This window comes from Panthera uncia, assembly GCF_023721935.1.
Source record: "Panthera uncia isolate 11264 chromosome B2 unlocalized genomic scaffold, Puncia_PCG_1.0 HiC_scaffold_25, whole genome shotgun sequence".
NCBI classification, from domain to species: domain Eukaryota; kingdom Metazoa; phylum Chordata; class Mammalia; order Carnivora; family Felidae; genus Panthera; species Panthera uncia.
The window spans coordinates 4172831-4185725 of NW_026057581.1; the positions used below are offsets into that span (position 1 = coordinate 4172831).

At 45.3% G+C, this 12895-nt stretch overlaps 1 protein-coding gene across 7 annotated transcripts in view; it reads left to right on the forward strand.

The window, feature by feature from the left end:
- LOC125939303 (cytidine monophosphate-N-acetylneuraminic acid hydroxylase) overlaps nt 1-11302 on the forward strand; it is a 104766-nt gene extending 93464 nt beyond the window's left edge. For 4 of the 7 annotated variants that reach the window (XM_049654712.1, XM_049654713.1, XM_049654717.1 and 1 more), the window contains exons 12-15: nt 1255-1371; nt 5881-5996; nt 8433-8528; nt 10580-11302. In XM_049654712.1, the coding sequence (XP_049510669.1) occupies nt 1255-1371; nt 5881-5996; nt 8433-8508 (309 nt within the window). In that variant the 3' untranslated portion in view covers nt 8509-8528; nt 10580-11302. Of the gene's footprint in view, nt 1-1254; nt 1372-2980; nt 3111-5880; nt 5997-8432; nt 8529-10579 lie in introns of those variants that run through there. The other 3 variants (XR_007463020.1, XM_049654715.1, XM_049654714.1) reach the window with 3 other exon arrangements.
- Nucleotides 11303-12895: the final 1593 nt, after the last annotated feature.

Below are 12895 nucleotides of genomic sequence, written 5' to 3' on the forward strand. Positions count from 1 at the left end.
GGGGGTCAGTGCCAGTCTATGACAATGATTTCTCCGGTCAGTGGTGAGTAGGTTTGAGTATGCTTACGAGTACGGTTACAAAGTTGTCAGCTTTCTTTTCTCGGGATGAATGGTCATTATTCCAAGATTAGGTCCTCTCTGTTTTTGAGGTGTCAAAGCATTCTTCCCTTAATGAAATAAAAGTAGATGTAAGACTTTTTTTAAGTCCTCACTGGGAAATAAAATGCAGTTGACTCTTGAGTGACACTTATAAGCAGATTTTTTAACAATTGAGGACTGTAAATATAATACTGTATATATGTAAATTCTCCTATGAATTTCTTTTTTTCAATGTAGTGTGTACTGATTTGGAGAGAGACAGCAGGGGAGAGTCAGAGAGAGGGAGAGAGAGAGAGGATCCCAAGCAGGCTCCACGCTGTTAGCACAGAGCCTGATGTAGGGCTCGAACTCACGAACCACGAGACCATGACCTGAGCCAGAACCAAGAGTCAGACGTTTAAATGACTGAGCCACCCAGGTGCCCCTCTTAGGATCCTCTTAATAACACTTTTTCTCTAGCTTACTCTATTGTAAGAATGCAGTATACAATACATATTACATAAAAAACGTGTTTATGTTTTATGTTATCGGTAAGGCTTCTAGTCAACATGCTATTATATTGTGGGGGAGTCAAGTTATACATGGCGTTTCAGGTGCACAGGGGTGGGAGCAGAAAGGGGTCTGTGCCCCCAACCCTTTGTGTCATTCAAAGGCACTACATCGGTGCTTATATTAGCTCCTGAATATTTTTTAGGAAATTGTCTTTGAAGTCCAGAGACCTGGAGAGCATTGGTCTAAATGATTACTTTCAGTGGGACAATCAGTATGAAAAAGAGAAAATATTTGGAATTTTCCATGAAGCTATGGCTGTTTAGCTGCTATTTAATGATGAGAAACATTGCACATTTTATTTCTTCCTTTGCCTACAAACTTATCATGGCGTTTGCTGTCTCATTACTAACAATACTCAAGATGATGATAATCTTCTCTGTAAATTTGATTGAAGTTAGTGATGTGAAGAAGCTTGCTTGTGTAGAAGGCTAGGATTTGAATGTTATCAGTTCGAGAGAGAGAGATTGAGGGAGGGAATATACGAACTCCAATTCATTGCTATCATTTAAGGATGTTTGGGTCTTACACAGTCTAGGATTTTTAGAAGACTTTGACCACCAGACTTATATGCTTCTTGCCTTTACCATGTTGTCATTTGCACAGATGATTGAAACAGATGAGGACTTCAGCCCTTTTCCTGGAGGATATGACTATTTGGTTGACTTTCTAGACTTATCCTTTCCAAAAGAAAGACCAAGCCGGGAACACCCGTATGAGGAAGTAAGCAGCAAATTGCTCCTTCCTGTCTACCTTTCTTCCTTCCTTTCTAAATCCACTTTTTATTTTAGAGTCGTTTTAGATTTACGGAAAAGCTTGGGAGGATGGCACAGAAGATTGTTAACACCTTCCTTTACTGTGGTAGTTGTCACAACTAATGAGGCAGTGTTGAAACATAATTATTAACTGAAGTCCATACTTGCTGCTTTTTGAGTCCATTGCAAAGATTGGCTCCTCTACGTGCTTACTGCCCAAACCCGACCCGCTTAAGCTATCATCAGACCCGCAAGCCTCGAGACCTCTGCCTCCTTCCCCCCAGTGGACCCAGTGGGCATCCCTATAAAAGGAATTAAGTCAACATAAATCAACACATCTTTGATTGAGCTCCAGTCTGGAGCAAATCCCTGACCTGTGGCGCCATAATGGAAAGGAAGAGCTATTGCTTTGGAGACCGCTTCAAGCTTAGGACTGGTGCCCCCTCCCTGCTGATTATAGGCTTTGAGTAAGTGATTTAACCTGTCCAAGCCTTGGTTTTTTCTTTCCATGGGACGTATTCCCACTCTACCACTTTGTGGTAGTCACATAACTAATAATATACAGGAGCATGCACTGTAATTTTAAATTCTATGTGAATGTAAACATAACGACCATTCGGGAAATTAGGAGGATATACGGTGTGCCCTTGAACTTGTTACTTGTGCCATATAAACGCACGCTACTTTAATTGTAGTGGTTTAAACATACCTTTGGATAACAGATGTGTTCTTAAACGCCTTTTTAATAATTTGATTTGTATTTTAAGGTTTAGTAAAGTACTTGCTATTGAAGAGAATCCTAGGTCGAAACTTCAGTACAACCAATGACTTACTGCCTGCTTTCTGGCTTTTAAAAAAAACTGCGTTTTCACATAGAGGAGAACCCTGTGTTGAAGCACCCATTTTAAGCAAAATGGATCTATTACATTTATTGCTTTATTTAACAAACGCATAGCTCTAAGCACTTTATAAACATTAAGTCATTTATTCGGCAACAACCTATGGACAGAGATCACTATATCCCCCACTTCTGGATGAGGGTAACGCCATACCGGCGGTCAGGAACTTGCCCGCAGGCTGTCCAGCTGGCAAGCGGTGGGGCACAGGGCTGACCTCCGCTGTCTGGCTCTAGAGTCTAGCTAGACTCTAGGCTCTAGACTTTAGCCACTATGTTGCTCCCCAGATTCTGAATTTACAAAATCTGTACATTGAGGTATCTGTTCGCCTTCAAGGAGATACATCTTCAGACTTTTCTGATTAACAAGTTCATGTAAAATATTTAACGGAAAGTCGCTTTTTCACATCTGCTGGGTAAAGCAAGCAAGCAACTGCTTGCTGCAGATTCAAATGCACCGGGAAGTGCATCATCATCGTGCCTGGTGCTCTGTGATGTGGCTCTCGGTGCTTTTATCTGCCAGGATCTTAGGGAGATTTTCTCATGCTGAGGTTTGCTTATGCCTACCCTTGGAAGCGCTCCTAGAGTCCTCTCATGCTGCCCGTTTCTGTTTTTGTTTTTGTTTTTCTTTTAAACCATTAATTGCCTTTCAAGCTCATAAGTATATCTTCTGTCTCACCAGCTCTCCGTGTCTCCTAGATGCATGGCCACTGCAGTCCACCTCCTCCTGCTCCAATCTGGATGAGCTCCTCTGGGTCTCTACAGATCTGTCACCCTGCGACGTCCCTTACCTGCCTCCAGACCCCGGCCAGGTCCCAACCTTCTTTGCTTCTACACTTTCTGCTTAAGTCACTGCCACAGAAGGGATGCGTGGGAGCTGAACTTTACATAGTTTCCTGCCTCGCGTCGCAAGGCAGTTTAGCCGAGCGCACGACGCCGGTTAGCAGGTCACCTTGCGTGGACGTGGAGGGCGTTGCTCCTTTGGCCTCTCCCCGTGTGCCCCGCTGCTTACCGCAGGCTGATCTTTCTTCCTTTGTAAGTGACTTTCGAGAAGTAAGGGATTCATCTGTATTTACCAGTGACAAGACCTTTCCCCAGCTGGTGTAGGGCTCTCTGTGTCTGTATAGGACTTGTCATTGGCAGGCTTTACCTAAAGGCAGGGATCACATGCTATAGTGCTCACCGCTGGCTCAAGGCAGGTTGGAAACAGGAGAGCAGGGTGGGGACTATCACGTGGAAGGGGGCAGCGCCTGATGAGCCCCAGCTGCTCGGAATATTCCAGAGAACTCGGAAGCCTGGATTTTTATGTGAAATACCCAGATTAACAAATGAGCAAAAAACTAACTCAGTTTTTTAAAAAGGGACCATGGGCTCTATGACCCGCCAGCTAGGCTGTTTGGTCTGGGGTCACCAGTTTAAGTTATGGGGGTGAGCAGCTAGCTGTTAGGTCGGGGGTCCCCTAAGTTCCAAAGTGTAGAGCTGGCTTTGGGACATCACGAGGAAACCACCCCCTTGGGCTCCCGCCAGAATCCATTCCATTTACTCAGAGAACTGTCTGAAGGTATTCAGTGAGAACAGCACGTAGGGCCATAGGAACAGGTCAGCGGTTGCATGTACGTCATGCTGTGTGTCCTCACGTCGCCCCTGGAACCCACCTCTGCCCCCTGCACGTCTGGACGCCCCTCCCCACGCGCTCTGGGACTCCACAGACTCTGTCTTTGGTTGCCCCTCATCAGCCTACGTTCCAGATTGAAGTTAGTTGAAATCTCTTGCTGGTCAACGACTCCCTTTGTTTCCTGTTCCGTGACAGCTGATACCTGTATACGTGTGTTGTGAACACGTTGGTTGGGCCTGAGAGTGCACAGAACACAGGTGGTTTATTGCGTGTGACCGGTCCATCTTTTCAAACTGAAGTCCTTTCTCCATTCCTGTGACTCCACCCCTGGGTTTTTTTCGCTTCCCGACTATTCTCCTGCATTCTTCCAGGCATCACTTAAAGTTCTTGTTTCCCCCCAGGGGTTCTGTGTTCAAATCACTCTTCCTCCCGCGCCTCTTCCTGGGCGATCTCATCTGCTGGTACCACATCTCCGCTAATGAGTCCAAAATCTGTATGTCCTGCTCCACAACACGCTCGGGCTTGAGATTCTTTCCAGTCAGCGGCCCGCCCGATATCGCCACCCCATCTCCAAATTCTCATCACCTCCTTTTCAACCTGTTCAAATTCCAGCTCATCCTCTTCCTTCTCTAGAACCGCTCTTTTCTTCTTTTCTGGATTTTTGGCAGCATTGACCCCCGACGATGAGCCACGCTTGACACGGTGACCCTTTCCCTCACCCCCAAAGCTCATCAGTCACCAGGACCTTCCCACCTGTACCCCAAATCCTTCTCAGTTGTGTCCCCCGGTCTTCTGTGTGCTCTTCTCCAGATTGAAAGGTTAGAAAGGCCATCTCCTTGCCCGGTGTGAGGAACGAGACCTCAGTCTTACGAGGGGCAGGCTCATCCCGGCCCAACTGCAGTCACGTTTCTAAATCTTCTGGCGGAAGAACAGAGCCGCTGAGCTGTGTCCGCGCTCACAGCGGATGTCATCTTTTTGGAGGGAAGGTGCAGGCGAGACAAGTAAACCAGGGTGTCCATCTCATCACCCTACGTCACGTAATGGTGTGTCATTTCCGGAAGTTGGCGTCTAGTGGCTTCCGTGTGCTGTTTCCCAGGGACAAATCCGACATCCGATACCGAGAAAGCTCCTGGTGACCTTTAGCGCTGGTGCGGCTGCCGTGTCGAAGCCACCGCAGATCTTTGCACACTTCTTTTTATAAATGATATCAGTTTTTTCTCCCAACAGTCCTGTAAGAGAGGAAACTGAGGCTGAGCCAGGTTAAGGTCACCTGAGTAGTAAGCCCTCGGCTGACACTCCAAACCATCTCTGCTTGTCTGCTAATCCTGAACTCCTCTGACGCCTCCCCCGAGCCTCCGTGTCGGGAGTTGAGATTCTCGAAAGGGAAGGGCCTGACCCCCTACCTGAGGTGGTCTTGCTGTGAGGCAGGCCCGAAACCCGCAGACGGCCGGAGACCCGGACGCTCGGCTGTGCCGCAGAATGTTCCGGCGGGAGACTGGAACGCGCCACTTTGAGAATAACACTGTAGCGCCCACTTGTGCGGAAAGCTTACCGTGCAGCAGGAGTCTTGGATGTGCATCGACTCAGTTAATCTCACAGCCACCCTCGGAGGAAGGTTCCGTCATCTGCGTTCTGTAGATGAGGAGACTGAGGCACAGAGCGGTTGCTGACTCCACACGCTGGAACGTGGATTTCGAGCCAGCGATGTGACTGTGCCACGAGGCTCGCTTCCCCAGCTCCAGATCCCTTTCCCGTTTTCCTTCCCTCACTTCTTGCCGAGCTCAGGTCCCTTCTCTCCAACCAACCCCCCACCCCCACCCCGGCCTGTGACATCTACTGTAGTCGGCGTTTCTCCCTGACTGCCCGGGTCCCTGCCGTCCCAGACAGCTGCTTCTCCCAGGGACATGAGGGGTCGGTACTCGGTGCTGGCTGGGTCACCCCTGCTCTTCGTTCCATGTCTGTTTCAGATTCGGAGCCGGGTTGACGTCATCAGACACGTGGTAAAGAACGGTCTTCTCTGGGACGACTTGTATATAGGATTCCAAACCCGGCTGCAACGGAGTCCTGACATATACCATCACCTGTAAGTTGGAAAGTGCCTGGCACATGTGAGGCCACCGTGGAGGACGCCGCGGATATATAAGCAGAGTCAGGGACTGACTGTGCCCCCATATTCTGGTGGATGTGCGAGATTCCACCATTAGAGCTTCATTCCTTTGTTAACCTGTAAAAAGCAAATCTGATTACAAAAGTAATATTTTAAAGAGTCATTTATACCTTCACACGGATGTGTTTCAGTTCCTTTCTGGAACTGAACCACATTTCCTTGGTACAAGAAATGAAAGGACATTATGAGAGGGAAGGAGGGGGTTTGCCAAGACAAGAATGAGGGGCAGTGTTTACGTGACAAAGTCATGGTCATTGAAGACAGACCTTTCCCACATCACGTTTTGGCCTGTGCTCAACTCCAGCGTGCATTTGGAGAGCGGTTTGGTTAGGGGGGATGGCCCACTGAGTGTCTGCCCGCCCTCCACTTCAAAAACCATGTAAGTCTCCCGTTACACAACTGTACATCTTTAAGATTGTACTTGAAATATTTGAGCTGAGACGTCAGAAAGGCCCGTTGGCCATATTTACATTTGCCAAAGAATCACCAAGAGGGAGAATCGTTTCTTATCATTACCACTTATCATTACCAGAAAAGTGCAGGAATTTCACTGTAAGTAAGCAAAATGTACCGTCTGCCTCGGCCTTGAGCCCGCAGCACAGGTGTGTCTCTCTTTTACCGATTTCCTTTTGAACGTTTTAAAATTATTTTTAGAAAATGTAAAGAATGGTGAAGCATGCGAAGTAAAAAGTAAATAACACCACCCCACCCATCCCGCAAAACCCTGTTTCCTGCCTCTCCCCCCGCCCACTCACCAGAGCTCTCGGTAACTCTCTTCAAGTTCAATGCGTATCAGTCATCCCAGGCCTGTTTCTGTCAACATTTCTCTGGTATTTTGTCCCATACAGTTGGAGGGAAAAGTTTGTTGTTGCATTATTTTTTAAATATAATCTGAGTACGAAAGGTCGGTAGCTTGCATTTTTTTTTTACTCATCAGTGTTATCTTTGGCATCCCTCGTGTTGAGACACACACAGATCAGCCTCAATTTTTTATCTAAAGATTTTAGTTTTACGTAATCTCTACACCCAAGGTGGGGCTCAGACTCATGACCCCGAGATCAAGAGTCACGTGCTCCGCCGGCCGGGAGTCCCGAACCTCAAACTTTTAATGGCTGTAAAACATGTTTGACTTTTGTTCATTTTGAACAGAACATATGCCTGACTTCTTGTTCTGGAAACACAGGAATGAAGCCACTTTTGGGGAGATTCAAGAGGTTATTTTCGTAAGAAAATAGTTTCCTCTTGTAGGATATTGGTGCTAAAGACTATTTTGTTCTGTTGTTTGGTAATGAGGGCATAAATGTAAGAGGATCCCCTAATGAATCATGGGAAACAGTCACAGCCCAGTTTATCTTTGTCTCTCTTCAAATGGGATTTATGAGTTTATTGAACATTTTACTGGTTGTAAAGATAATATATCTCCACTGTAGAAGGTTTGAGGAAAGGTATTTAAAAATTCAAAAAAGAGTTAAAACCACAAATGTCTCCACCCCTCAGAGAGAGCTGTTTATATCTGGTTAATCTTTCCTTTTCATTTATAAGCACCTACACATGCGCTTTCTGTAAACATCCAGTAATATTGTATGTACTTTTAAAAATGTTTATTTATATTAGAGAGAGAGCACGTGAGAGAAAGGGGGAGGGGCCGGGGGGGGGTGGGAGAGAGAATCCCAAGCAGGCTCACGCTGTCAGTGCAGAGCCCGATACGGGACTTGAACTCACGGACTGTAAGATCATGACCTGAGCAGAAATCAAGAGTCGGACGCTTAACCGACTGAGCCCCCCAGGCGCCCCTAATATCATGTGTCCCTTTGTACCTACGTGTTTACTGAACAATCTTTGATCTACCTGTAAGTTGTTTCTAACTTTTCGCTGTTGGATGATGTGGCGGGTTAACATGTCGGTGTCTCTTGTCAGGGTGGTTTCCTCAGGACACGTTCCCACGAGCGGAGCTGCACGATCCGGCGAGCACACAGTGCATAGGCTTTGGGCACACTCTGCCCACTTGTTGAGGGAAGCCAGTTTATCTCCCCAGGTACACGTAGGAGAGGACCCAGTTACCTGGACCCTCACTAGTACCGGGTTCTAATCCTTTTGTGTACAGAATACTAATCTATATTTTCACATACGAGAATTCCTTAAAGCAAGGCCCGCCACGATAAGATAAAAATAAGACACAGTTGTCCTGGTTTAAGGGTCCGCATTCAACACACTGAAAATGCCAGGCACCGAAACAGTACAGAAGCCCCATCTCTTAGGGGAGGGCTCAGTACCAGGTACCAAACAGATCTTGGCCAAGCAGCCGTCATGGAAATTTCCAAAACGTATTTCTGCGCTTTATCTCCTATACAGGTTTTGGAACCACTTTCAAATAAAACTCCCTCTCACGCCACCCAACTGGAGGTCCTTCCTGATGCACTGTGGGTAGAGCAGACCTGAGCTTTCCAGGTGAGGCATGCCGTAAGTCTGGGAGATACCCTTGTCGTAAACCCTGTCACTCTCTCTCGGGCGTTCAAATTAGGCAGGCACCATACCTGTCAGAAAAGCTGACTTTCAGGGGAGTGAGAAGAGCTAACATTACAAGAAGAACATTCAAGTTTAGAGATAAAGAAAGAAAATGAGCAGTGGGTACATCCAGTCCAAGTCCGTAGAGTGTTTGGTCTGGTTGACGTGAACATACGGCCAGCTAAAAAACAAGACGGAAATTATCCCAGGAGGGCAGTGAGTGTTCAGAGCTAAATCCTGAACACAGAGCAGCAGGAGAAACCAAAGGGAGGAAAACTGAAAAACAGAGTATGATGGAAAATATCACCTCCCCATTTGCAATAGTCCTCTCCCTTTTTCAAGCCGATAGAGATCAGTTTGTCTGGTTCAAATCAGATTTGACATTTCTTCCTACCGCTTGGGATGGGATCTTATTAACTGAATTAAAAATTATGTTTCCTCACACTTCACTGTTAGAAAGATCACATAATATTATTACAAAGATAGTAAATTCTTTGCCTCATGCATTTATTTATATATTTATCCCACCAACACTGTCTCATCACATTGTATGGCAATAACCTGTTTTCTGCTCAGTAGACTCTGATTTTCTTACTAGTAAACTCTCTTGCTTTTGTATCCCTAGTGCTTAGCGCTGTGCCCCATGCACATACGATTTTAGTCATGGTATGCATTCAAGGAGGGAAGGAACGGAGTTTCTGTCTCCCACTCTCAGCACGACTTGTCTCTTAAACTGGGCTTCAGTGTCCTTACCAGTAAAATTAAGGATCGAAATAAAACATTTTTTTTTCAGTTGTTAAGTTCTTTGTTCCCTATTCTAGCCCTTTGCTCCATACCCCAGTCCAGCACGAGGCATCGGGCTAGATCTTCTAAATTAGGATTATAAACCAAAAGGGAGGCCAAGGGAATTCACATATTACTGGATTATAAGGTAGACTAAATAAGCACTATGTTTGTGTTACAAACTAAGTGTTGGGAGTACTGAGGAGGGAGGGATTACATCTGACTTTTTGAAATGACCAGGAAGAACATTATGAAGCAGGTAGTATTTGGGGACCGTGGAGAGGCGAGGTGGTGTTCGGAGAGTGGCTCGAAGTTTGGGTAAAGTGCTTAATGAAGCTAAAACCGAGGGGAGGGATGGTGGAAAGAATATTGCAGACAGAAAGAGTGGCTGAAGTGAAAAGGGAGAAAAATGCAAGGTGGACTGGAGCCTTGAAGAGTCCTCCTGGGACAACAGAATAAGGGAAGTGGAGAAGAGGCACGAGTGGCCCTGAGGGAGCAGGGTCAGGGGGCCTCCGTGAAGGTGCTGAGCGCGTTTAGTAGTTAGGCCAGGAGGCATGGAAGGTGAGGAGGTAATGGACAGAGAAAGCACAGAGTTCACGGTCTCGGAGCCAGAGCAGTTCTGAAAGATGGACGGGGACGCTTCTGTGTAAGTGGGTGAACGAAATGGAGTAGTGATGAAGCTACAGAGTCAGGAGGCCAGCGTGCGCGTTTTCAAGTTGCCGCGTCAGGAAGGCAAGAAAGTATGGCGGTCAGCACCTCAGACTTGGAATCTGACTTCTCAAGTTAAAATCTGAGCTTTGTCACCTACTGGATGACCTTGGGCAAACTGGCGAACCTCCCTATGTCTCAGGTTTTCATCTGTAAAGTAGACATAACGATAGGACCCACTCACAGGGTTGTGTCACGGGTAAGTCACCGCCGAGTGAGTGAGTAGCATGTGATAAGTGGACAACAAATGTTAACTTTGTCGGCCTGATGAAATAGGCAGGAGAGTCCTGTGACCTACAGTCAGCCACATGGTGAATCTGTAAAAAGTCGGGAGAAGAACCGTATAGTTCAGTTCACAATCCAGTTTTAGACTCCTGCCGACCTTTGAAGCATCAAAGACTATGTAACTTGGACTAAAGAACAAGACAAAAAATCTGTCCCAATGCAACAAAAAATGAAAAAGTATTAAAGTGAGATTTACCCTTAATGTCTTTAATTCACAGAGATGCCAAACAACATAGAAAATCCAAGAATTTACTGATGCTACGTCTTGAACACAGGAAGCTTATACCAAAGGGACTTATGCCTTATTGAAATCGACAATGGATAATTACATGTTGCATTTGTGAGACGTTCACGTATGTTTGTGGATCACTACATAGCCAGATAATTTAGGTTCCATACACAATTCTCTATAAAAGAGGTGACGAACCCTACAGGAACAGATTGTCTATGGGAAACCAATCGTAACAGGAGGAGATGTGAATCTGAGGGTTGAAGAAATAGAACAGGAGGAGACAGAATTCCCTCGAGGACCACGAGGAAACTGGAAGGGGGTGACGAAACAAAAGCTGGGTTAGAAAAAGAGAAGAAGGAAGAGAAATGGATAAACGAGTGACTGTAAGAAGAAAGCAGGAAGGAGAAAAATTTTAAATAGTATTATGAAAGAAGAATCTAACAATAGGCATTTTGTTCCTTAATAGATTGATTTCCCAAACAGGGTCCCTTAAGAGAGTCAGGTAAGAGGACTTGTGGGCTGTTTTTAAAAAGCATTGTTGAAATGCGTGCATTTGCCAAAACAAGGCTGCAGAGGCTGCCCTAAAAGGAAAACTTTCGTTGGGACTGAAATTATCTTGATTCCGGGGCAACATTAGTCATTTCCTGCAGCTTATAAATTCTAACAAATGGAAAGATCTTTGGTTAATAAAAAAAAAAAATGAACACTAGCTAGTAATGAGTTTTGTAGACAAAAATCTTTCAAAATCAATAGAAAAGTCAACAACAAGCATCCATACCTTGAAAAAGTTGGGAAATCCTCTTCCCTCCGTACAAAAAACATCGTTTCAGTGGTTAAGATAGGCAACTAATTTATCTAGTTTCTGCTACTGTCTGTAATTTTGGGTGATATTTGCATGATTAAGGCACAGCCATGCACATGTATCCCTAGGAAATGTGATCGTTAACAAGGTTGCTATTTTACGTGTTGATGTTGCTAATACAGCACACACACACGCACACACGCACACACACACCTCTCATCGACTGAACTTCAATGTTGATTTTCTGATTTTCTGAGTGTACATACTACCTCTTTAATTCTGAAGATACAAGAATCCAGTGGTGAATTTACCTCCTTAAATATCTGAATTCACACTTCGTAACGGAAAGGTTGATCTATTTCTCATGACGATTAATACCAATGATGTTTCATTTTTCTGGTTCGCCTCACACATTATGCATGTAATTCAGGAATTGTATTTTGTGATTTACACTGTATGGTAAACTATTCAATCATTACTGAAAAATAAATGTAATATGTATCGATCACATGTATGTTAAAATGTATATGATGAGCAAAGAAAAGATCATTTTAAAATGTGGACTCATTTTCTTGCCATTAAGCCCATCTTTACTTTCATGCTAACTTTCCGGTGATATCCTTCTGATTCCCTCTCTCCAACAATTCTTTCATATCACCAGGACCGCCAGGGCACCGACCCTGCGTGCCCTCACTTTGTTCCTTACTCCTCTTAGATGGTTCTTTTCTACCTGTGTCCGCATCACCCTCTTCTTTCTTGTTCTCTACCCCACATCACCTGCCCTCTTTCCCTCTCTCGTATCTCATTTCCATGACTCAAACCAAAAACTGTGAAATCATCCTGTGTGCCTTGCTCTGACATCCACTGCAGCAGCAAATCCTGTTACCTCCGCCTTCAAAATATACCCGGAGCCTATCCACTTCCTACCACCTGCACTGCTATCAAAATCCGGAGACAGAGGAAACTCATGGAAATAATCTTGGCGTCGGGGGCTGATTTTCCTCCTGCCATGGATAGGCATCTGCCAATTCCAAGAGCCAAAACCCCGAATGCCTTGAAAATCACTCACACTCAAGGGGTGCCGGGAAAGCTGCTCATGGGGAGGTGGCTTGCAGACTGCACAGACCTACCATAAAGCCACGGTACAGAGTGTCCAGGAAGCTGCCATATTCATCTCACACTTTGGGAGCTCCACAGTAGAGCAACTAACATGTAAGAGCCAGAACGGAAACCACTTTCTTCATTAGTGCCCCCCCTCCAGTGCCCTCCTCAAACAAAGCTTAACTTTGAACTAGGTAGCCAGGGGGAAATATTTATTCTCGCATTGCAGGCAACGAAGAGGAGATTTGGAGCTGAGAGGCAGTAAGTTGATAATTAAAACACACACTTGATAACAAATTTGTATTGTAATCGCCAGGGTAACCAGTGAAGGAATAGTAAAAGAAGGTGTAACCACAAAAGTAACACAGGGAAGATGAAATGATTTAAAAATATTAACCT